General features: G+C 40.6%; 1 protein-coding gene across 1 annotated transcript in view; it reads right to left on the minus strand.

The window, feature by feature from the left end:
* The window catches only part of galnt2 (UDP-N-acetyl-alpha-D-galactosamine:polypeptide N-acetylgalactosaminyltransferase 2), a 95,135-nt gene that overhangs the window by 19,025 nt on the left and 49,055 nt on the right, over window positions 1–27,055 (minus strand). Inside the window, exons 2-3 of the mRNA XM_066696500.1 lie at window positions 16,681–16,771; window positions 11,265–11,418 (exon numbers count right to left, since the gene is read on the minus strand). Of these exons, the coding sequence (XP_066552597.1) occupies window positions 11,265–11,418; window positions 16,681–16,771 (245 nt within the window). The remainder of the gene's footprint in view (window positions 1–11,264; window positions 11,419–16,680; window positions 16,772–27,055) is intronic.

Raw genomic sequence — 27,055 nt, forward strand, 5'->3', positions numbered from 1 at the left:
CCCCACATAGTCATTATCAGCCTGTTACTTAATTATATGGTAGAATATGATCTATAGATGAAACAATAGTTAATTAATGCACACAGTAAGGCATGGAAACCACAAATATTAACAAACAGCCCTGGGATCCATCAATATTCAAGGGTTAGTTTTCTCCTTTCTTCCCTTTACCCTTAAGGTTGAGCTCTCGTCCTTGGTTTTTCTTAATGATCGGGAATTTGTCACGGCTATTTGATCCGGATTGAGTGCAGTGAATTCACTAATTGGGAGTTAAAGTAATTAAACAGGTAAAGCACCAATAATTACCGTCAAAAATAGCTCCAAAGGATACACCACCCCCTTCCGATTTAGGTAGAGCAGCAAATGCCAAGCAGCACCCACATTCTGTATTCATTTGTAAAGTTAAAAAAAAATGTTTTCCCTCTAGTACGCTTCAGATTTCAGTTTGGCGACTCTTTCGGTCGTTGCAGGACCTTGTAAAAAATGAAATTCCAATCATCTTTGAAGAAGGTACAGCAAGAACTGGAAACATGATCTCCACCCACACACAACACTGCGGCTACTTGTTGTTTATTTTACCCAGCATTCCCTCTAGACAAGGACCTCCCAGGAGGCTGAACAGTTCAGATGTGGTGCTGAATGCATTCTTGGCCTCTTAAAACCATGAAGATTCCCAATGGGGCCAAATGAAGAAGTTGTATATTTCATGAAGCTTTATCCCAGTTGATTGTAATTGAGAAGAAAGCCACCATTTATAGAATGATCTCTGAAGGTAGTATGTTTCTAGTTGTTATTTTGTAATCTACTTTGATTCAAACTTGACGTGTGCCAACTCTGGCATTTGATTTTCCAGCTCAGCTCAATACAACTCTGTTAAATACAAAGAAAGATGCGATTGACGGTTTCTTGGAGTTAAAACAGGATTTGTTCCATATTACGGCGAGTAATGCGCAAAAAAACACAGAGCACGTTTCAAATGCCGGGTCTCTTATGCAATTCCCAAACTGTCAAAATAGTTTTTATCTTCAGCCTGTCTTCAGTCCCCCTGGTTTTCTCATAATTTCTAACTATTCCCTTTCCTTGACAGATTCTAGCTCAGCACTACACACAACCAGAGTTCAAATAAAGCAACCGTGTCCCTTTTGGATACCTTGCTGAAACAGTGCAGGTTTTGTTTAGGTATTCTGTGCAACAATCTATTCAACAACCCAGAATAGGTTGATTCCTTTAACATACTAAGAAAATAAATACAACATAAAAATGGTATAGTGCTCATGGCAGTTTGTGTTCATTCTGTAACCAGTTTCATAGGGTCCCAAAGGAGTGTCTCGTTGGACAGAGACAAAGAGCAACAACAGCTAATTATACAGGACTGGTGAGCCAAAGAAGAAGAAAGAAAAAAATCTGATCTGGACATAAAGAACACATTCCAGGATTTCACAATTATTTCTCAACTGAAATTATACACTGGGATTAATTTTGTGACTGAATGATTTCTTGTGGATGCAGTGTCATTAATATGTTGAGTTGGGATGCAACCAACCGGCCAAAATGTTTTATAAAAAATGTCCAATTGCACTGAAATGCAAGTCTAAATTTTACGGTTTGGCTCCGGTTACTTTTTGGAGAGCAGTATCTACATGTGCTCAAATGTATGCAGAACATTCCAGCAGGCATGTTGATATACTGCACACTGACAATGGCACAGAGAGGAGAAAAACTGCACAGTAGAGCTGAAATAGCTGTTAAGTGTAGTGTTTGGGGGAGGGGGAACAGTCAAACCGACACAAAAATATTACGCAAACTCTGGGGAAATGGAACTGGAAGTAATTACAGCATCTTTCAGTTGTATCTGAAATGTTGGTCTGATTGACACTGAATAAAAGTGACTTTCAGCCACCAGTTAGCTTCTCTGCGTCTAGCTTCATCTAACAAACATCTAGCTTCTGTGAGAGACCTGACACCTAACTGGGATTTCAATCTTTCTCGTGGACACCGGCAGGAGCTCCAATCAATGTATTTCAAATCAGCCCAATTCGTCATCTTATTTTACAGACGGTTTTCATGGCGAGTCCTGTTTTAAGACACGTTATGAAGTCAATAGCCCAGAAAATGACAAACACAGAGAGACTCTCCCTTGACGAAAGAACAGATTTAGCGTGTACAGCACTGTGATAATTTTCCAACGCTGTTCCCTATGATGCGCTGTTGATTTTTGTTGTAGAACACCATTTGTTTACTGCTTTCACTTTCTATTCTGTGTGAATCTGCCCTGTGCGAAAAATGCAAAACGACAGTATATTCTGCAGCCTGAACAAATGGAGCAAGACGTGCTGTGAAAGCCCGTAGCTCATAGCGTGATTGGTACAAAGCTTACTCCTTCGATCAATTTCTTTCTAATGTTGATATCATCAGTGAGCAACCATGAGTGAGACGAGTTAATTTGCGAAACTAAAGCAGTTTAGAGACCCAACTGAGGGAGGGAAGAAGTTAAAAAAAAAAAAAAAAAAAAAAACTAGTGAACTACAGCAGAATCCTTTTAAAATGACCGGACAAGTCCCAGAATACCTCCTGAACTAAAAACGAAACTAGCATTAAACGACACAAACACCAGACGAAACCACTGGCACAGGAGGGCAACTGGCAATACTCAACTACAAAACTCCCCTACAGTCCAAAGAGTGAGTCTTTTGTAAGCAAGTAACATAACATATTCTTATACAGAACCATAAAGCAAAGGTTCAGCTTTATCCTATACAGAAGTGGGGGGAAAATAGAAAAAATGACAAATGACACACAGGATCCTGCAATCATTTAAATCATGTGGTTCAAAAGACCTGAAAATTCCATTTTGCTCTCTTTCAGTAGGTAAAAGTAATTTAACTGCAAGGTACACTATAACCATGTTTACACTGCAGAGACGGACCCAAAGCTGCTTGACGGCATGATTCTGATCACCAATCTGTGTCACATTTACACTGTAGACAGACATAAGACATCTTAGGTCAGACCTAGACACATACATCCTAATTACAATACATAACGGGTGAAGTAAGAATCACCACCCATGAATGACGAGTTTTCTCCTCCCCAAAGATGGAAGTAAACCAAAAAACAACAAACATCTTGCTATTTCACAGTTTTGTAGAGGTTAATCTGACTGCTTTCATTATAAATACTCGTGATCAAAGCAACACGCTGAAAGTCTATTTTTCCATTAATCTACAAAAGCAGCAAAGAGGAAAAAATAGAGAGGAAAAAAATACATCAAAACACAATACATCAGCTCTGTGGCGTAAACGTAACTTTAAAAAAACTCATGTTTAAGATAACAGGACATTTCTTGTACGCAATGAAAACTATAACCAAACACACACAAAAGCAGAAGAAGAAATTACTCCCATTGTTTATAAAATGCTTAAAAGTGTTTCAAATTGAATGAAACTATTATAGTTGCCTGCAGTTGCTCAAATTGTGCGTCGACCATCCTAAGGCCAGCTACAATTTGGATGGACCAAAGTCGTCGCAGGCCACCTCTTAAGCAGGCCTTTTTTGGTTGGATTTGAGATCGGCTTTGGTCCAACTGTAGTGTTTACACTGCCCTGGGTCGGCACAGAGCCGTCCTAAAAAGCAGCCAGTGTAAACACAGTACGTGACAGCTCTCATTGTGGCCAACTATAGGCCCACAGTGAGGATAATATGCTGAACTTATTGCAGCTGGAGTTATTCCTTGGGGTGCCGTGTATACAATCCAGAAAATTAGCAAAAGGTCTGTCCATGCATTATAAACATGGCCAAATACCTACATTATTAAAAAATATACAAAACGGTTTGCTATACTGAGGAATTTTGTTCTATCCTGCCGTCAGCACTGTCCGGCCAATCTGACTTTCAGATTACTCGTACATTATGTATGAAGGCCACTGTGAAGCATATTGCTCTCATTGTTCAAGAGAGTATCTCCTTATTACCTTTCCATCATTCATTCTAGGTATAACCTGCCTATCCTGAGAGGTTCCTAGCCAAGTCAGCAAACCTCTGCTACATTTGTGTTGGTTTTTACGGTCAAACAAGACCCACCAGAAGCTTCTTCCAAACTGTGATCCAGTCACTTCTCACCCATCGGGCCTAAAACCCCCTTCGTTGGGGGTAACTTGGTCACTTGTGATTAAGCCAGAAAGGGGAGAACCTAAGAAAACAAAACTGATGGAACTGTTTAACAGCAAATAAAATGATACAAAATATGAGTATGGAGTCTTCCACCCCAGCGGTCTGCACGACTAAAGCTGTACAGTCTGCTACACATATCCTGAAATAGCCGGTCTGAGAGAGGCTCCAGCAGCAGGCTGCCGTAGACGTGCCGCGCTTCTTTCTCAGAGAGATTAGCCCGGAGCTGGGCAGTCAAGCAAGCGCGGGGGACAGACGAGGCTGGGTTCACTGGCTCCTTTCACGCAGCGCCGGCGATTCCTTGACATGCAGTTTGTCAAAATCATCAGTCAGAGAGCTTGCTTTTGCGAGCGGACATATTCTTCGTGAGAAAAGGAAGATGGCTCAAGCTATAGCTACAGATGCTTTTGTTTTTTCTTCTTGCTGTTGATCTGCTTAGCTAAACCACAAGGTGAGAGTAATGTCAGGCTCAGTTTTTTCCCCTCAAGGGTAGCATTCACTTCTGGTCTTCTTTTCACCCCAGTTCTTCATAACTGAATTGAATTAATTATTTGAAAAGTAAGTCAAATTATATATGTCCAGGTATCAATCAGTTGCTAATTCAGAGGTATTTCAAAAGACCTGCAAATGTCTAACCTTCGAGGACTTGAGTTGCCTACTTTCAAATGTGATAAATAGGTTTGTTAATTGCAATTCCTGGATAGCTCTTGTTCTTTTGAGGGGGGGGGGGGGGGGGTCTGGTCTAGCAGGAAGTTCTTCAATGCAGTTGATTTCAATATACCAGGATGACAAAACTACAAACATGTTGGAAACATCCGAAAATTACTTGAAACCATTCCACAGGAATGCCAGTTTTTACCTGTCAATAGCAGTACTTACACAATTTAATATCTTACCAACAGCAGAAGATTAATTCAGCTATGTTTTTAGATTTCCCATTTGCTTTTTCACACCCAGTGGAGAAAAGCTAAAATTGTGTGTGAGCCATACAGGGGTAATTACTAGATGGTGTAGTTCCCAAAATAACAAAACAGTTTGCTTTATCCGGTGTAAAGGTACATATTTCATGAATACATTCCTCCCTGTTGAGCAGTTTGTCCTGAACTTGTTATAATCAAAACACAATAAAAGTTAAATGTCCAATAAATCCCTTGCCTTAACCATTTTTAAACTGGTTTCCACCTGCTGAAGGCTAAAAGCATTTTCCTACAAACTAAAAACAATCAGAAAATGCGTGGCTCACATTTTCATATTCCCGGAATAATGCGACAACTTCAAAATGTTTTCCTTGAACCTTTTGCCATCTATCCAAAACATTTCAAACTTTAAAGTGGATCAACCGAGAGGAAGCAGAAAGAGACAGACAGGCCCCGGGGGATTTTGTCTCTGTGGAGAGCATATTCTTCTGGGAGAAGGAGAGGAAGAAAAGGATCAGCACCAAATGGCAGCAATAAATTACAGCTTCCCCTTGAGAGCTGGGCAGAGAGAAACAAACTTCAGATCACGTCAGGATGGGCTTAACACATCACAAAAACATCTGCAAACTTTTCTTTGGAGGTCAAATGCCTTTCTGAAAGACTTTTTCAGACTTCGGTCAAGAAAACAGACCTTCCAAGCAGGGGCTGCATCTTGAATGTAGTCATACAGGAGTTGTATGAACGCTGTGGCACTAGGATCACACTGCACAACGTGAATTTCTATGTTGCGATTCTTTTGTTTTATTTGATTTTTATTGTTTCCACTAGGTTCTCTATCAAGGCGTTCTAGTAAGAAGAAATTGGAAGATTTGAGTCCGTATATATGAAATATTTCTCGTCCAAGGGGGAAAAGATCAACTAATAAAGACTCCAGTGACAGAATGTGAATAGACAGACAGGAAGATCCCCCTTCCTCAGGCAGTGGGGGTGGGGAGGAGACTTGGCCCAAATCTCAGGAAATGTTTGCTGAATCTTAGTGTTTACGATGCTTGGGTCAAAAAGTAATACAATAATTCACTTACCAAGTAATTCAACATCTAGGGAAGACAGATTAACATTTTGAGAAAAGCTACACAACTCCCTATTGGACATAACAATATTACAACAGCAACAACAAAAACAGACAACCTAGAAATAGAGAATAATACCAGAAGAAATCCAAAATAAAAATAATCCCATCAGAATACTTTATGGAAGGCTAAGTCGTGATATTTAATGTATTCTGTGTGAGCAAAACAAATAATCATAAAATAATAATCACCAGATTGGTAAGATGGACTGGTGTCCTGTTCCAAGTCTTTGAGAACCACAATAATTACAGAGAAGAAAATGTAAATATGGATAATCATCTCAGTGAGTTGTGTTTGACGCCCCCACACCATTAAATTGATATCAAATCCTCGCTGCTACAGAAAGCTGCCCTTCATGTCCTGCCAGTAATTTACTTATCCATTCTTCCAGTCGCGGCCATCTAAAGCACGCTGCCCCCCTCCGCTCTTCCTTTGCCGAGGATGTTGGCGGCCGGGATCAGTCCTCAAAACCCATCCGTTTGATCGTGCGTTTGGCCCACGCAGCTGTGTTTGAGAATACGCCCCAGAGGACCAGACAAAATACAGATGAAGGAGAGACGGTTGCGAAAAATGTTGATTGATGATTGTGTGAGGATGTGGACTCGAACAATAGCTATAGCCCGACACAAATGAGAGGGCAATTCTCTGCATGAAGCGTTTTTAAATGTTACCTATTTTCCAAATCAAAGATGTTTCTGAACATCCACACAGAGACAGTGCCTTCTTAAACCTTTTCAAGCAGTTTGCTTGTTGGTATGATGACTGTCTGCAGCTATGAATCGAAAAGGAACTGAACATCTAACTCAGGCCTAGGCCAAAACCAAACTTTGACCTGCCTGAGAACGGCAAATTTAGTCAATCAGTCTAACCAAGTTAAGGAGCTATGGTGAACAGAGAGATTGAGGGAGACAGATGCACAAACATACATATATTGATATACTGTATAGAGAATGACACGCATGTGAGCCCAAAAAAAAAAAAAAGAGGAATATCCTTTGTGCTGGAACACAAAAACAGATCTCTATTCTGTCACAAATCTGCATCAATACTACCATCGATAATCCTAGCCCCTAACCCATCCCAAGAGAGACGGGGCTGTTCAGAGGTGCTTGAAGATGAGACTTGAGTTGGCATCTCTAATTGATACCAAAGGGCTACACGATTTTACAGCCTACACACATAACAAATGACCCTCCACTTTCTAGACTCAAGAAGACTGAATTCTGTAGTCTGCCCCCGAGGGATTTAAAAATCAATCATGTCTTTGATAGCAACTCCTGGGTTGACATCAGAGGGTCTCTGGCAGACGGAGCAGAGGGTACAGACATGCCCTTGTGGTCCCCAATGGCATTGATCGGCGTTGTCAGAAGGAAAATGAGTTTGTTCCTACAGCATCTGTAATGACCATGTCTGTCAGCCCTTCCCCACTCTCCTCTCCTTCTATACTTCCTCCTCATAAATTTTCGTGAGCTTTCAGTAACTTTGCTTCTGTTTCTCCCCTTTCTCTCTCGCTCTCCTCTCCTCAGCTCAGCTCAATTCAATTCATATACTTCTAATTTTTTTCAGCTTGTGACCTGCATTTCTCAAAAACACACGTCTCAAGGTCGACGACAATCTTGAATTTAAGCAGCCCTTCAGATTTCATTGGGGAGTTTAACTCTGGAGTCTGGTGTCAACATGTGCTGAAGTCTGTTTTGGCCTTCTGGTGTAAGTGAATGTGTCATATTATGGGTGACTCTTGTATAAGGTTTTGTGCAATGTAAGTGGTCCTGAAAGAAATTACCTTGACATGACGTATTAACTTAATATAAAACACACACATAAGATTACTCCATCTACAAATGGTTTGGTCCAAGATGGACAGCGCCTGACCTATAGTGTGTACTGATAATTCTATGCATGGGTTGACATTTATACAGCAGATAAGAGATGAGGAAATGCTGCTCTGTGATTGATAATCCACAGTAGGTTTATTTTTTTCACTCCCTTCGAGCCAAATGTTTCAAAGATAAAATCTGATAGGAATAGTTTGTTTTCCAAAGATTTAAATCAAGGACCATTTAGAAAACAGATCAAATGGCTTCTTTGCATAGTTTCAGATAAATTAAGGGAACCATTCTGACCCCAGTAATTATCTGGCGGTCAGGTGTTTGGGAGGTAGTCTTATTGAAAAGAATGCAAATTGTCCCAAAATCCTCTTTTCACCCTTCTTCAGATTTCTTCGGTAAGCAACTTTAGGTACAGCTATGATGTGCATTAAATAATGAATGTGTGTGTATGCGTGTGTGTGTGTGTGTGGCAGGGGGGTTATTAAATTAACTGGGAACTCAAAATAACAAATGTTTGATTTGACCATTGTGATTTCTAAAATTATAGCCACACTATTGCCAGATTAGAGTGACACGGGCCTGTCCAAACCCATCAAATGCCATTTGGGGAACAATTCTACAGCTGGGATACAGGCTGTAACATTTAAAAAGGTTCTTCTTTAAACTGCCTTGTAGCGGGCTTTGTGCAGTTAATTAAGTGACACAGAGGTATCGATTACAGTTGGGCCGTGTCCAGCTTGAAGTCAGTTTAATCCAAGGAGCTGTCTAGTTTTATTGTGAAGCTTAATAAGGTCAACGTGGAGCAAAAGCAAGTACTGCAAGAACCAAGATAAAGAGGTTTGAGAGAGACTGCAATATACGGAGAGTTATTCATGGGTGAAGTGACAAGAGAACCAAAAGAAAACCAATGATTTCCTTAAATTAATCTGGTCAGTAATAGATCAGTTTGGTTGTTCTGCATTCATATGCCAGTTCATAATAATAAAAGCTTTGTCTACTCCAGAGTGTAGCTTATCTTTGAAGATCTTCTCTTAGGATTTTAGATCTTAACACACATTGAAATTAAAAATTGAACACCAGGGCCTTCCTTCTTTTTCAAGTCTTGCACTACAAAGCAAAAACACAAGAGTCAGGCAGTCTCCTGGCCCTCTAGGCACCTATTCCCACCCCTTTATTGCCACAGAAATGCACTAGTCAACTACATCACTGTTCAAACTATTTTTTGAGTTTTAGTACAGTTATATTGAGAGAAATCTGATGCCAAGTGCCCCCTTTTTTCTGGCACCCTGTAAATATAAGACCTTCAATTAAAGACTCCCACTGTGGTCTACCAAGGAGCTTTTGAACACCTTCATCAACATCATTAGGGCCTGAAGCCTCACGTCCTGTGGTAAGGAAAGATACCTGGTTATGCCACATTTAAACCTCTGTTAATGCTGGGGAGGTTATTTCCCCTGAGACAAAGACAAGGGGTGTAAGTGCTTGTGATGAGTGGTCATCACACCCAAAAGCATGCTGGGAATTGTGCACCCAGTTGTTTGTTTCCCCATGTGTAAGAATGCAAGAAACTCAAAGACAATACTGTAGAGAGGGAGTCACTCTTTCTGGCATATTTGTTTAATGGAGGCACTGGCGGTTCTTGTCAACGCGACAGGTCATTTTTACCAGCTGTCATCCGTCACAGTTAAAACGGCTCATTGCCCTGTATCATATATTCTTTGTGTTCTAATCGTGGTCTGAAAGAGAAAACGACAGAATTGACTTGTGTCTTATTAATTGTATATTACTATGAATAATAATAATTAGTAGTAGTTGTAGTATCTAGAATTGTCTGGTTTTTGTTCCCTGCTTATACATGAAAAGACCATTGTTGATAAACCACTCATGAACGTTGGTAATGTGAAGAACCCTTGGCTGGATGACTTCAAAATCACCCAATTTTTTTTTATATCTTTTGACCACTCTTGCCACTCTGTGGGAAACCCAGTTATGTCAGAGCAATCAAGTGGTTTATGTCTGCCTCATGAATTTTGGGAAAGAGGACTGAAGCTAAGCTCTCAGCTTGCCGTTTTATTGTGTGTATGACTACATCTCTTCCAAAAGTGCACCCCTCTTTTGTTGTTTTTACACAGACGGGAGCCGTGTTCGCTTCTCAAAAGTTATTTTTGGCATTGCTCCGTCAGATTACACCACAGCAAAATGATTCAAACAAACAACGCCTAGGCAACAGAAAATGGAAAAGAAATTAAACAAATCAAAAACAATACAGACGGATTCTGACACCAGTCTCATGACATGGCAAAAAAAAACCTGTTCATTCCTAATCAAATCCGGGCAAATTCCTAAGGGCAAAGCCGTGAAAAATACTGCGGGTTTCCAGATGTCAAGTGATACAACATTCTAGCAATAGCATTAAAGGAATGAAATCCAATCGTGGCTATGAAGTTATATATACTGCAGTGGAACGTACTCTCGGTATGTAAAAGTTATTAAGTGGTACACCTCTAACCTGATATAACGCAGTCCTCAGAACAAATCAAACCGCGTTACATTGAACTTGCTTTGGCATCGAGCATTTACAGTCAGAAACATTTTCTGATTGGGGAAACACAGTGTATGCAGTAAATAAACCTGTTCTACAATGGTTCAATTGTATCTCCTTTCTTTAATTACACCAATTATTTTATAAGCTTACATAATAGATACAGTGAATTAACAAAACCAGTACTCAACACAACAAAATGCAGCTATGTAGGCTCATGTTTGCGTGCGATACTGAGGAAAATGCCAAATTCACACAAAATATCAGAAAACGCTTTTAATTACACATTCTTACAAATTGTTGTAAAAAAGGATTTGGGTATTTTAGCAAACAGGAGCATGTATGGGATGTACTGTAATATGAAGTGTTAACTATTAAAAAGGAATTTTTACATATAGAAGAGGTTAAAATTAAGCTATAAAGGTAATTAATGGTTTTAAACTGTCAACGTTATAACTTTAAGACTTGCAGACAAGGCTATTTGATATGCAATGAAAACTTGGATTTGTGTTTCGACTTTTGACAATTTTTGCTTAACCGTGCAATATCCGAATTCGCATTATATCGGATCGCGTTATATTGGGGTAGAGGTGTAGTTTGCCGTGTTCACAGTTACGGGATGCTTTTCAGCTATCCGGAAAGATGGTTTACTACCCGGGTGGAATAGCACTGCACTTACTGGTCATGTCTGGTGTCTGGCACACTCCTGTCCATTCGGAGCTTGTCACTCTCCACCTGGTTGAATTTATTCCGTGCGTATGGATCCTGCCCTGGCTTGACCACGGTGGCGCCGACATAGAGATCCTGGTCAAAGTCCTGCCACCGCACTTTGCCTGGAGCAGAAGAACACACAGGAATATGGATGTAAAGGATGCTAGGATATATTTTGTTCTTTCTTTGTTTCTTTACAACCCTGTAAGAATGGGCTGAAAAATATGGTCATCGTTTATGGTCCGACTTCACTGTTTTTAACCATCTTAACTGCGGGAATGTTTTTTCTTTCCCAACAATAGAAATCTGACCTATTATAGCACTCTTCCCAGGAACCACCCTGATAGAATTACCTCAGTATTGACCGAGACCAAACTTTCTTCAATACGAATGTTATTCTTTCTGTGTAGAAAAGAAGAAAAAGAAAGAAAGAAAAAGAAAAAGAAGGTACATGCAATTGGGTGTATTAATATAGTTTTGTATTTAAATGCCCAATTTATTTGCTAAAAATTGAATGCAGAATTGCTGTCCAGCACAATTAAGTTGAATCTCTACCATTCTTATTATGTTATGGTTTGCTGTAGGCAACAAACTGATACCTCTCAATATCAGCTTCAGGTACCATATACACCGATCAGCCATAACATTATGACCACCTGCCTAATATTGTGTAGGTCCCCCTTTGCCGCCAAAACAGCCCTGACCGGTCGAGGCATGGACTCCACTAGACCTCCGAAGGTGTGCTGTGGTATCTGGCACCAAGACGTTAGCAGCAGATCCTTTAAGTCCTGTAAATTGCGAGGGGGGGCCTCTGTGGATCGCACTTGTTTGTCCAGCACATCCCACAGGTGCTCGATTGGATTGAGATCTGGGGAATTTGGAGGCCAAGTGAACACCTTGAACTCGTGATTCATCAGACCAGGCCACCTTCTTCCATTGCTCCGTGGTCCAGTTCTGATGCTCACGTGCCCATTGTAGGTGCTTTCGGCAGTGGACAGGGCTCAGCATGGGCACCCTGACTGGTCTGCGGCTACGCAGCCCCATACGCAACAAACTGCGATGCACTGTGTGTTCTGACACCTTTCTATCAGAACCAGCATTCACTTTTTCAGCAATTTGAGCTACAGTAGCTCGTCTGTTGGATCGGACCACACGGGCCAGCCTTCGCTCCCCACGTACATCAGTGAGCCTTGGCCGCCCATGACCCTGTCGCCGGTTCACCACTTTTCCTTCCTTGGACCACTTTTGGTACTGACCACAGCAGACGGGGAACACCCCACAAGAGCTGCAGTTTTGGAGATGCTCTGACCCAGTTGTCTATCCATCACAATTTGGCCCTTGTCAAAGTCGCTCAGATCCTTACGCTGCCCATTTGTCCTGCTTCTAACACATCAACTTTGAGGACAAAATGTTCACTTGCTGCCTAATATATTCCACCCACTGACAGGTGCCATGATAATGAGATTCAGTGTTATTCACTTCACCTGTCAGTGGTCATAATATTATGGCTGATCGGTATATATACAGTGAGGGAAAAAAATATTTGATCCCCTGCTGATTTTGTACGTTTGCCCACTGACAAAGAAATGATCAGTCTATAATTTTAATGGTAGGTGTATTTTAACAGTGAGAGACAGAATAACAACAAAAAAACACATTTCAAAAAAGTTATACATTGATTTGCATGTTAATGAGGGAAATAAGTATTTGATCCCCTATCAATCAGCAAGATTTCTGGCTCCCAGGTGTCTTTTATACAGGTAACGAGCTGAGATTAGGAGCACTCTCTTAAAGGGAGAGCTCCTAATCTCAGCTCGTTACCTGTATAAAAGACACCTGTCCACAGAAGCAATCAATCAAATCGGATTCCAAACTCTCCAGCATGGCCAAGACCAAAGAGCTGTCCAAGGATGTCAGGGACAAGATTGTAGACCTACACAAGGCTGGAATGGGCTACAAGACCATCGCCAAGCAGCTTGGTGAGAAGGTGACAACAGTTGGTGCGATTATTCGCAAATGGAAGAAACACAAAATAACTGTCAGTCTCCCTCGGTCTGGGGCTCCATGCAAGATCTCACCTCGTGGAGTTTCTATGATCATGAGAACGGTGAGGAATCAGCCCAGAACTACACGGGAGGATCTTGTTAATGATCTCAAGGCAGCTGGGACCATAGTCACCAAGAAAACAATTGGTAACACACTACGCCTTGAAGGACTGAAATCCTGCAGCGCCCGCAAGGTCCCCCCGCTCAAGAAAGCACATGTACAGGCCCGTCTGAAGTTTGCCAGTGAACATCTGAATGATTCAGAGAACTGGGTGAAAGTGTTGTGGTCAGATGAGACCAAAATCGAGCTCTTTGGCTCAACTCAACTCGCCGTGTTTGGAGGAGGAGGAATGCTGCCTATGACCCCAAGAACACCATACCCACCGTCAAACATGGAGGTGGAAACATTATGCTTTGGGGGTGTTTTTCTGCTAAGGGGACAGGACAACTGCACCCAAATCAAAGGGACGATGGACGGGGCCATGTACCGTCAAATCTTGGGTGAGAACCTCCTTCCCTCAGCCAGGGCATTGAAAATGGGTCGTGGATGGGGATTCCAGCATGACAATGACCCAAAACACACAGCCAAGGCAACAAAGGAGTGGCTCAAGAAGAAGCACATTAAGGTCCTGGAGTGGCCTAGCCAGTCTCATTAAAATTATAGACTGATCATTTCTTTGTCAGTGGGCAAACGTACAAAATCAGCAGGGGATCAAATACTTTTTTCCCCTCACTGTATATGCATGTATGTGTGTGTGTGATTTTTGACCTATGAGCACGGCTTTACCCTGAGAGACTTGATCTGCTAACACCTGACCAGCGATAAAACACCAGGCACGAAAGGGGGCACACACACACACAGACTTGACAATTCCACAATATATACACGATTCATTTTAATAAGGCTGGGCTGCCTCGGCTCTCTTCTCTCTGATGTTCGGGAGGTAAAGAAACATATCCGACGATCTGTAGTGGGAACTGATCACAGGCTGGATGATAATGCTAATTGTTATGTAAATAACCCTCCTGAATTATACAATAGGGTTCGAACTCCATTGTCTATCAGAGTGAGAGCGGGTAATGGAGGCAATACGAGCAATTAATTTCTCTGCTCTGCCTGCCTGTCATCACCATTATAATTAGAAACGAGTCTGAATGATCCGTCATAAATGCAAATTTTTGTGCTGAATATTAATGGTATTTAGTTCACAGAGATTTCTGTTGACAGGACTAGAGGTGGGGAAAAATAGAAAAAGATACCTGGTGACCACAGGAGAGATTTTAAAAAGCTGCTGGAAATAAACGATTTGTTCCTCACTCTTGTGCATACAGGGCCGGCATATAAAAGCTCAAATCATCCGCCGTTCTCGTTCAGAGATGTGTAACCTCTCCCGCTCTCGGTTTCTATGCGTTACGCTTTTCCATTTAGATCATAAGCACATCTTTGCAAGCAGGCCGAGTCTACACAGCTGTGACTTTACGCGAGAGGATGAAATCACCTCTGTATCAACTTGCTTTTGCACAAGTGCTGCTAGATTCCCTACACTCTGCTGTTCTCCTGCTTTTCTCCTGAGATTTGTATTTGCTACAATCATTTCCTGTTCCAGTTCTAAATAGGTTACACAGGAGGTGTAAAAATAATAGAACTGTCTACAAAGAGTTTCTGCTATGTGAAGGCTAGACCCTGTTGTGCAGACTGTTATACCTGGATATTACATTAGCCAAGGGAAACCAGGAGTTTTCCAAGGGTTGGCACATGATTGTTGGACCACCCCCAGGGTTGTGTGTCTTTAAAATGGCCCTAAGTCTCCTGTGCAAGAGCAAGCCCTGAATCTTCAGAGTACGAGACAGGACTCCGCCAGATTCTCTGTCCATCACCTTAGCTTTGCCGTTTTGTGCCAACAATCCTCACACAGTGCTATAAGTGTAAAAAAAAAAAAATCACCATCTAAATCAGTCAGATATTTCGTTTTTCCGTTGATTGGTCATGCAAAACCTCCTGAGCTCTTGAAATGGAAGAGCAGATGTTACTGTATGGATGAAAAATGGTACACTAGAGATGACCCACAACCAACCTCTATTGAAACAGCACAGCACAGAATAAATAACGTTCTGCATGCTCCAGTGACATGTATTATTTAAATAACGGTTGGACCTTCCTGTTGTATGAACAATGAAAGGGTGTTTCTGGTGGTTTGAGTGTATGGTCATTTGTCTTTCACCTCTCTGGTCCCGCTGTGAAGGAACGAGCTGCTCACAAACATTATTCCAATCTTATTTTTTACCATGGTATTATGTACGTACCATGAAGAACAAAATGAACAAAATATTTTACTGTGTGAGAAAAACACTGAGTCAGAGAGTGTCGTGGGTGACTAGATTTCCTCATTTTAGATAAGGTTAAGAAACAATCTTGGAATCAATGACATATCTAGTACAAAATCAGTTGTCAACGAAGCGGGAAATAGGGCTAAACCTTGCTCTCTGTTAGCTGGGAGTGAAGGAAACTCAAGTGACCCCAAGCCATTCACTTGCTAACAGGGGTTGGAAGTACAGATTTGTTCTTGATTTGAAATGTGAAAATACAAAGGCGTAGCGGGATCGGCCAATGAGGACTGTGCCAAACAAAGTTGTAATTTGTGAGTAAAAGGTGTTAACAAGACTATTAAATGCCATGATATTGTTTAATATCCTTTAATTATCAAATAAGGTTATCAGATCTTGGGCGTAGGTCCCTATGGCCCCGTTTTCCACCGACTCGATGCCCAAGTTACACGGTTTAAACGTACACAGGGTTCGACTATATTTCACAAACAGAGACTTTCCTCCTTTCAAACCCAATCCCTTTGTCCCTGCTCCCACACTTTCGACACAAATCTGCAGCTGGTGGGGAGTAAAATGCTTGAGACTAATTGCCTCCCCGTAACTCCCAGTGGAGAACTGTGGGAGATGTAGTTTTGCTTGCCCTGAAATACTCTTTCCACGGCAGCCATTACTTAAAGGCAAAGAGGCTTTTTAAAATCTAGGGTTCAAAATACGTACCCCCAACCAGTTTGCAAAAGCATGCGAGTTACCTTGAAGGTAGGCACCTGCTTAAACAACTTCGAGGAGGGGAGGGAGAGGAAGGACAAAGGAAAAGCTGACGGAGAAGACGATGAAAGAAAAGATGAAGCAGAATCGAACATTTTTGGAGACTCTGTTTTCACTGGTATGACAATATAGTCAACACACTGCCCTCTCCTACATAAAGCCACAGATTACCTGGGCTCTAAACACTGTCCCTCTGAGACGTGTTCAGGAGAAATCAATGGGTCTGTAGTCTGATGATCCTTCACTTACCTGGGGGCAGCGTCTCAAGGTTGTGGGTTTTTTCATCTGCATTATTGCTCTGCAACTCTTTCCTCTTCAGAGATTCAATATTCCAGTCCTCCTGCAAAAGCACAGGAGAAGAACAACTTTAGAAAAGGTGAATATCATATGAAGATTATAAATCACATGTAAGAAACCAACCAATCACAGAGCAGCACTTCCAAACAGTTCTATACCTCTCATCTTGTGTACAAGTTTTACAGAATGTACATTTGTTTTAAATAGTTTCGTTACGTTTAACCAGCATGCAAACACAACACAGATCGACTAAAACATTTCTAGAAGGAGAGAAAGGGGGTCGATTGTTAAATTTAACAAAAATATATATATATTTGTTTTTTTTTCCCACAGTAAAGATATTTCTGTGCCTAATCCTTACATGTGTGATTTATAATAAGTTAATAGGTTGTGTTATAATGGTATTCTTTGTGGTTATTCATTGTCAATTGATGTAGGGACACAGCCAGGGCTTAAACAAGTGCCAAAGCTCAACAAGCATATGTGTACATGCATTTTAAATTTGTTTACACCGTATCATTGATCCATAGTTTTTATAACCTCACGGTTAAATTGTTTCCTTTGCAGATATTGGATTTTAATTATATCCTTTATTGTTTTTCTCTCAAAAAAACACAAAACAAACATAACAGAGTGCTACCTTGGCTTAATTGCGTTTTTGTTGTTTTATTACTTTGATCAAGTCTGGGCAATAAGGCAATAATTCTCCATTACTTCATCACCGAGTTATTTTAGAAATGAAGCATACTTTAAAAGGTGCATTTCTCTTTATATCCCTCAGTCCTACTTCAGACTGGTTTGTTTTCATTCATTAAACTTATTTGTGGATAACCAGTTCAGTTCCAGTTTAATGCATTGGTATGATAGTGTCTGCAAGGAAGTCATTAACAGGGATATTGACAAAGCCATGGGTAACAACAATGTTACTGAATTTTATTGAAATCCAATAACAACCTGTACAAAATGAGATGCATAAGGAGTTAAGGGGGTAATAGTTCCTCTTTTTTCTTCTTTTTAGTTTTTGTCCCACCCACTGAAAGAACAGGAGCAAATCGGTTTCATTAATCAAAGATTTGCAGAATGATGCACAGGAATGCTCTTCTGTGCTACCCCAACATGCATCTGTGCCTCAACACTACCATCTACTACAAAGGAAGATGTGATAATTTAAAGAAAGCACAGCTGTTCTACCACAAAAAGCAAACCCCAATAATGCTAGATCTATCCTAAAGTTACATATGCAATGCAGATTTTTACAGCGCATCGAAAACCATTTGACACAGATGAAGATTTAAAGACAATGACTGCGTTGGGCTCCCGATTCCAATTATCAAAAAAATCGATTACTGTGTACTGAGTACTGTGAATATTCAGGAGTTTGTCTGGGTGTTTAAAATGCTTAATGGGAATATTGTGTTGATATTCTATTTCACAACAGTGCTGTCACAGAAACACAACTCAGTTTAGTTTTTCTTTTTCCTCCCTCAAACATTTCCTTTAGGAACCATCCAGCACGACTCCCATTTCCAACTATTAATACAGCACCTTAGACAATTGTTTGCCACATCACATTTAACACATGCACACAATTCCCAGGCAGCACTTCTAGATTCATTTGATCCTAACAGGGGTACAACATTTAAAAAAAAAAAAAAGACTAATTCTCTCACAATTCTCATTCTTTTACTTCAGTCAACCACAACGCAGGGCAACAAGGTTTCGGGAATTGCGTGATGGCGATTCTGCACTGCAGTAATTAGCCAAAAAAGCTTTTGATAAAAACAGCTGACTTGTATCCGCACACAAACTTCGAGGAACAACATTAGGCTCTGCAGCAGTGGTGTGGGTGAGGGAGTTTAATGAGCATGTGTTTTTTATGTATTGTGAAGCGTGGCAAACTCTCTCTAACAGATTTCAAGCTGTGATCAAAACCACAAAAGGCACAGTTACACCTCAGACTGAAAGCTGGTGGCTTGGCAGGTAAACCATCCAAGGTCTTCACATAAGTGTATCAGCTGATCAAAAAGCATTTGATTCCCTCCCTGTATGCACAAAAGGCTTGCAAACCGTCACTCAGTCGGCGATGGAAACGTGTCCCTTTTCAGCTTTTATTTATGAAAGGAAGAAGCCGACATCGCACATTTCGACAAATCCACCTTCGAAGAGAAGTACTGAGTGCGAGAAATCATATCTTCAGGGTGACTTTCTAGGTTTTCTGCTCCAGTGAAAGACATGCGCAACTTTTTCCAACTCTAAATATATACACAGTCTGAATTTGCCAAATAGTAATTAAGCGGAAACCCTATATAAGAAAGGGCAAATGATAGTTTGTCCAAGTGTATTAGAGGCTTAAATATGCTAGACATATAGTTATAGTGAGAGAAACATATAGCCAACAGTTATTAGTTTCCAATAAAATTTGAACTTTGTTCTTTTGTACCACTCTGGGTCCGACCAGCACTGGGGTGGGAACCATCTAAGGAGAAGCTTAGCTACATTTCTACATCCAGTTGATTGGCTAGATCCATTTTCACCTCTACACCTTGGGATTGAGCTATTTGTGCAGAGTGCCGAAGGTGCCAGAGAGAGCTACACTTCACTGTGACGCAGACAAGACTCTTCAATGCCAGGAAAGTGCTCTGGGATCATTCAGGGCAATCAAATAAAAGGATTTATTATTCATGGGTCAGTAGAAGCGCTAATCTAATGTATTCAATCTGGGAAGAAGATGAGTGGGCAGAATTTCACATTCCCCAAAAAAAAGTGATCCCAAATATACTGCCAAGAAAAGTGGGTTTTTAGTTTTGAATTAGTTTCACGATATATAGATGATTTTCTTCTGAGTTCAATCAAATCAAGCTTTCTAAACATTGTTCACGAATGTATAATGATAGGCCACTCATTTTAGAACTTACATTATTTAACTAGACACTACATTTCACAAATACAGCTAGGTCCTTAAATATTTGGACAGTGTCATAATTTTGAGCATTATAACAGAAGAATGTGTTGCTGTGTATGTTATATATTAGTACAATGACTTAATGGTTGAAATAAGTAAAATAAATGTTCTTGTGTGTGAGAGACATTTACATTGAGTGGTCATACAAAAGGCATTTTGGAAGTTTCTTCAAGGTGGTCTCTGTAAGTGTATTACAAAACATCTGGGTTTCCATGACTACTGAAAGACCTTTGACCTGGAAGTGCTTCTTGAGACCTGGACCCGTGAGAAAGGAGGGGAAAAAGTAATAACTTTGTATAAGCCATTCTATAAAATGTGAACTCAAGCAGGGTAACAAAATATTTATCTGACTCGCACCCCTTTGACTGAGATCTAACACATGAAAATGATTGAAAATTCATGATTAATTCTGTTCGGGTTTCAACATGATTTGAATAGCTGTGCAACCTGTGATTGGAAACACTGACTCTGTAGCAGTACGTTTAAATAATTCAAACCATACCAGAACATTTAGTTTTTTTGCGTATGTGGAATTTCTAAGGTCTCTTGCTTTCTGTGAATGACTTAAAATGTCTCAAACACAAGACTGGTTGATAGTTATTTTAAGTCCAGTATATGTAGCTCATGTGTATCTAATGCAGACAATTTATTTTTATTTTTATTCATTAATGGTAGCTCAGCATTTTCCCAACTATCCTTCCATCAGAACACAACAATCCAGTAACAAGATCAAATTTCTGTTCTTCATACACAAATAAATGAACTTGAAATTGGCACAATGAAGTACATTTGACAGACTCTTGTTTGAGCTTATTCTTTTTTGTGGGTTGAACCATAACCTTTTAAAGTTGCACCACTGACTGCGCAGAAAAGTGGTTGTCTCATATCCAATTTGTCTTATTTTGTAATGCACTTTAGGATAGAATACACTTCATGGAGGTTACAAAGGAATACACTTTTGTTCCCCCACTCCCCACTGAGACCCTAATAAATCTCACTTGAGTTTGTGCATCAGTAGTCCACTAAAACAGTTTCATTCGTTTCTGCTGATTCTTTGCCCACTGAAGTTCTTAAAAACGTCCGTCTAGACTACAATGGTTCACGGGTCTTTTATTTACGATTTTCATTCTTGCCTCACTGCAAAGACAAGCGGATATACAACTTCCTCCGAGACTGGGAAACAAGCCACTACTGCCACAACCCAACAGAGGAGAGAACTCCAACTGTTATTTACGAAGTAGATGGCAAAGAAGCAACTGGAAATGAACAACCGCAAACGGCACCGGAGACCGGCAGAAGCAGCAAACGAAAGTGCTGAAATCAGGAAATAAATCTCACACTTTTGGGCTCCAAGTATTCAACCTATTTCACTTGGGAATACCAAGTCTTTGAAGTGGACCAAAAAAGGAAATACACTCTCTCAGTTCTTCACAGCATAAGTTGAAAGAATGTAAATATGTATGAAAGAATGTAAATGTGCATCACAGATAAAGGTTTTAAAATAAATGCTTTATAACAGGGGCAGACCACCCTGACTCTAACCTCTACATTTCATTATGATGCCTGGATCCAGTCTGGGCCCGATAGTATATCTTTCAACCTTAAAAACCTCACATACGTATTAAGAGGCTCAGTGGGAAAACGGAGAAAGGAGTTGAAGTGGGCAGACAGGCAACCTCTGCACCACGCCACGTCAATTTCCATTTCAACTAACTATAGAACAATCACAACATCATTCTCTATTAAGGTTCAAAAGTAGGTGGGTTTGACAGGTGAGATCCAACTATACAGCAACAGAGAGATTAATAATGGTCTCTCTTATTCAGCAGGTGTCAGGCAAGTAATTTTAAAAGGATCCAAATAACCAAAGTCAATTCCTCCCAAATAAATAAATACGCAAAGCTGAATCTCACATCAATCCCTATTAGTGTGTTATGCACAAATACCCACTTGGCCTTTCATTCAATCCTATTCTTCACAAAGAGACTGAAAAAAGCCACTTGGGCCTATCTATCTTTGTTCCAGTCATGAAAAGAACAGAGACAAGAGAATGGGCCAACTGGTGGCTTCTTCGTTGGAGTTTGAACATCTACAATGGAGAATGACAATCTCCCTATTTTTTCGCATTTTTTATTGATATATATGAACAGACAGAAAAATAAATGAATGGGTTTGAGAACAAACCAAAATATGTGAGATCATTGAAAGAGTGAAAATGGTAATGGGCCGGACACGATGGACAAATGAAGCACCAAGGAATGGATACCAAGAGATGACAAAAGACCTAGAAGACAAACAGGTGAGAGATGGGAAGATGAAATAATAAACTTTGCAGGCGTGATATGGAAAAGAGAAGCTATAGATTGAGGTACGCTAAATACAAGGAGAAAGCGAATGGTTCTGCAGCCGTAAACAAAACCGTGGATTTATATTTTAATAAGTGCCCAATGTAGTTCCTTTAACCATGAAAATAAAATGAGAAAATTCCATGATCTTGACAACAGAATACTTCAGACAACTTCCTTCATGCACATTATTTGAATCATATCCAACATTTGTGATTCAAACCCGAATTCTCCCTAGAAGGTTAGCTTGAAAAAGATGGACTATGTCAGATCTATATGGGACACACACACGTACAGTTCTTCAGCTGCAGGATACCATTGCCGAATGCAAATGTCTGTACTGTGAGAATCTCCAACACACGAAATGATAAATTAAGGGACAGTCACCAGCTGAGATAATCTGCCAAGTCCTCACAGAAAAATACATAATTTAAAAAACGCAGAGATCAGAATGACAAAGATCTTGCATCCCAGCCTCCAGCTACACAGGGCTATCATCGAGTTTCTGCTCTTTGTCCGAAGACGTCTTATGGATCAAAACCCTTTACATATTAAAACACTCCTAGGAGCAACATTTATCATGCTATTCAATCAATAAGACACAATGAGGAAAGTTCCCCCGTGTGGCAGGCTGTACTTTTAACACCCAAACCTGTCCGTTTTGGGACATGCCAAAGTAAGGATTTCTGCAGAGGAATTAAAATCAAAAGGGGAAATGAGTTCTGAAGGGCAAACATTACCAACAGACATCTTACATCTTTTTACAAAATGGTATCAGTCAGTTAAAGTATGGTGACACTTAGAGATTGAGGATATGACAGGATGAGAGTGCGGTAAATCAAAGGTTACAAATCTGAGGTAGTAAATAGAGCACGTACGTGGGATGGTTTGATGGTGCCAGCTGAAAAATGTTCTTCTGTACAAGTAGAAAAGCTACACCATCCTCTATAGCACTTGGAGCACAAAACAAAAGGACGTCAAAGAATAAATAAGTGATTGGTTGGCAGCATAGTGAATGGAAAGACATTGCCTAGTTCTCATGCTACTTGTTGGAAAGACAGAAAAACGGCAATTTATTCTAATATGTAGGCCTATATGTTTAAGCACTAATTACAGATTGTTAACATTTAAAATCAGAAAATGTCAATTGTTTGCACAAACCACAAAGCCCAGTAGATGTCAGAAGTGAATAAAACATGGAAACATAGAAATAAAGAACAAGAAGCGTTTAGAGTAAACTACACACAAAAAAACAAGTAAATGACTTATCACTCCACTATATTTTCATTTATTTTGTATTTATTTTTTATTATAAGAACAAATGCTCCCGTCACATTCCCAAAGACCAAACGTGACCAAGCAGCAGAACATTCAGAAGGAGACCCACGTCTAGGAAGGGCCTGGGAATCTTTTGGTAAGGAAAATAACTTTGAAATGGATGGTTTCTTTATGGCTTTTTTAGGCAGTTTGGCTGTGTTGCAAGCTACTTGGGGAAAGCTTTGAGATATTGCATGAATTTCTACATCTGCCTCAGAGAAAGGCTGACTGGTAAAAGCACAAATAGAAAGACAATTCTCTTTTGACAACTCCAAAGTAGACAACGTCTCCCATTCCTCAGACAACCTTTCCTTTTCATGAAGGTCGTTTCAGGTTTGAACTCCACATGGGACGTAGGGGACACCGCAGCACATGTGTGCATCAGCTGGCACAATGTGCTTTCAGAGACTCGTGGCTTTTTCCTAAACTGGTTATGGAGGCAATTTAAAGCTAAGGCCAAAGACTTAAGTTCCCCTGGCAGCTTGCCAATGTCAAGCTACTGCACATGCCCACAGAGCCCTGTCCCCCCATTGGTTCAGGGAAACATGACTACACATGACAGCAAAAAATAAATAAAAATCACTGAAAAACATGGGTAAGAAATCCAGACCATCTTTCTAAGTCAAGAGAGCATAATGCCCAGAAAGATCCCCGACTGGATCTCCTAGGCTAAAAGGAAAAGATCTGCCAGGAATCTTGCATTTAGTTAGCGAGAGAGTGACTTAGTAAATAAACACATAACTTGATAATTTAGCATAATATTGGTCTCAGTCTACAATTTGCAGGGTTCTCCGGGAAGCTGTAAAGTCTTTATTTCAGATTCTAATGTCTTTTGAAACAGACGTGAACACTGACTCCAAACTGTCCCCACGATGTCCTTGGAAAAGAGTTTTTGCTTTCATTTTAATTTAATTCCAGAAACCCAAAGTGGCGATTTCATCCCTTCATTACTACCGCCCTTTGAAGCGGAACGGATTAGTGTCTTCAGAACTTTTCAGGAACAAAATGAAAGAAATCCTGCAGCCAAGAACTAAGAAGTGTAAGGCGACAGAATAAGATTAAGCACAAAAAACAACCTTTAAAATGCAGCCCAGTTGCAGTTCTGCTGTTATGCTTAAGTAGAACCGTACTCCGAACAGAACCGGCCCTCAGTTCTCCCAGGGTTGCTTCCTTATAAAGCATAGGGGGTTACAACTGTCTGCTTCGGCTTTGTTTCAGTCTGGTGCTTCACAAAAGGCAAGTAATATTACGGCCTTCAGAGTGGCTCATCCGTAAAAAAAACCTCCATCAAGTCGGCTCACCAGCGCAACTCTTCCACCATCACATGAAAAATCAACTCAACTCATAGGGTCCTCGGAAAAGTGCAGATGCCAAATTAAACTCTGTTGTACTGGCCAGATCAAGATCCCCCAAAAACCAGAGTTCATAACGTGTGCTTAAGAGTGTGACCACCTTGGAGGTCAAAAGATTCAGACATGAACTCAGGTCATCTCTACAAAAGATGGGAGTCAGGCCAATCATTGGCGAATGCCAACAAACCAAAATGAAGGTCAGGGTGTTCATTTCAATTAAAAAGTGACTTCCATTAAACCAGGGAAAAAAAAGACCCAGATCAAGGTTAACCCCCAGTTTCAACAAAACCATTTTTCTACTGTCTGATGTGTGACAAGAATGATCTCCCCAGGATCTGTAAAGCCACCTTCCCAACCATCATCTTAGTCTTACACTACTGTTCCTCTGAGGGAGGGAAGGGGAAGAAAAAACAAAAGTGGTTTTACATAATGCACTCTGGACAATTTAAGAAGGGGGTTTCCTATGTATACCACCATTAATGCGAGGCTGACTGGTAAAAGCACAAATAGAAAGACAATTCTCTTTTGACAACTCCAAAGTAGTCAACGTCTCCCATTCCTCAGACGAGAATGTTCTTAAATTTACAGTTAACAGGAAATCAAATGAGACAGATTTCATTCAGCAGCATCCGGCCTGCCCAACCCCAGCTTCGTCTGTATGGCTTCTCCATTTACGATTGCAGGTTTTTTTTCCCCAGAGTTTTCCAGAATCGGGGCCAAATATGCTTTTTTCTTTTCTTTTTCTTGGTTCAGCTGAAGACAAGCTCCTGGAAATTGCAAATGAAACGGTCACTCTGGCTTAACCTCACTAGCAAACAGGAGGAAGAAATGAAAGAAGAATGGATGTTTTAGCAGTCATGACTCAGGGTATGTTAGATTATCCACAACAATCACGCTGGGGGTTAGAAACGGGAGCCGGTCCTTATTAAATCTGTGCCTTTTGATATCTGGGAAGCAGCTTCTTTGGTGCTGGTTCACCAGAAATGAAGAACCTTACCTCAAATGGTCAAACAGAATAGGCCCGGAGCATGAAGCCAGCATATATTAAGGAAGTTGTCAGTCTTGTATTATTACAAAGAGTAAAATCTAGACTGTTTTTCTTGCTTTAACTCCAGCCTCCCTCAGCTAGAAATGGGCTTATCAACTGTTTCTATGAAAACTCATAGGTTCCTTGGCGTGATAAGGCATTTTTCCTAGTTTAATTTCCATTGTTTTGAAAAGGGTTCAGTGAAAAATGGCAGTTCAGTGCCTTCCAGACGATCACACCACCGATTCCCAGGATTCATGGCCTTGTCTCCACCACTTACAGATCATCTCAAATCCCCTGTTCATCCCCATAAGCCTCTGCACCATATCATTTTATTTATTTATTTCCTCTAGTCTGAGGGGGACAGTGTGACTGGCAATCTGGTACCGGGGGAAAACCACAAAGCCGTGGCAAGAGCCCCAGAAAATCGTGATAACGCTAATGCGGCCGTCTCTCAATGCGAAGCACGTTCCCAAGCTGTCTGTCAGCACTGTCTTAATACTGATATGATGATCTCCTGCCAAACACACTTTGGAAATTTTGGGAGTTAAACATTTTTAAATATTGATGCCAGGTGCCCCCATGACCCTTATTGACAGTATCTGGTGGCAAAGAGACTGACAGGATCTGAATGAAGCCCGCAGTGGAGAGAGCGTGGCCCCATGCCAAGGTGGTGGTGCATTGTTCAATTACACAATGGCGGGGATCTTCCTTCTGTTCATTTCAATGGGCGGTGGGCGCTTTATCCCAGGTTGCATCTAACCACAACAATGCAGGTCAAAAGTAGTCATAGCAGGGACAAACACAGCCTCGGCCTGTCAAAAGTTTGGTCTTAAAATCTGCATTTCAGGATACTGCTTCCAACACAAATGTGACTATGTGTAAATCTGCTTTTCAAAGGTATTTGGGTATTTGGTATTGCTGGACAACCGATGCGTTAAATTCTGCCCATGATGGAACACACTTTTGGAATGCTGCCTTGCATGTTCTAATAAGAATGCAAAACACCAAGCACAAATAGGAGCCTGCACAAGCACCACGGGATCCAGTAGCTTTGCTCCTGGGCACGTATATGTCAGGATATTCACAAAATATGTTTGAGGGAGTTAATGTCAATATTTCAGCTTACTTTAATCTGACATTGGAGTTTACCATTTTCTATTTCGAGTAGACTGGAATCAAAACTCAAACTGCAACATAAAAAGCACCTTTAATACAATATTTTTAACCTTGTTTTTCAACTCCCAAACAGAACAATTTTTAATAAACTATTAGCTCTATATTACAGCTACCCCATTGCAATATTCTTTCAACAGGAGCCCCT

Source organism: Amia ocellicauda, chromosome 23 (assembly GCF_036373705.1).
Source record: "Amia ocellicauda isolate fAmiCal2 chromosome 23, fAmiCal2.hap1, whole genome shotgun sequence".
Lineage (NCBI taxonomy): Eukaryota > Metazoa > Chordata > Actinopteri > Amiiformes > Amiidae > Amia > Amia ocellicauda.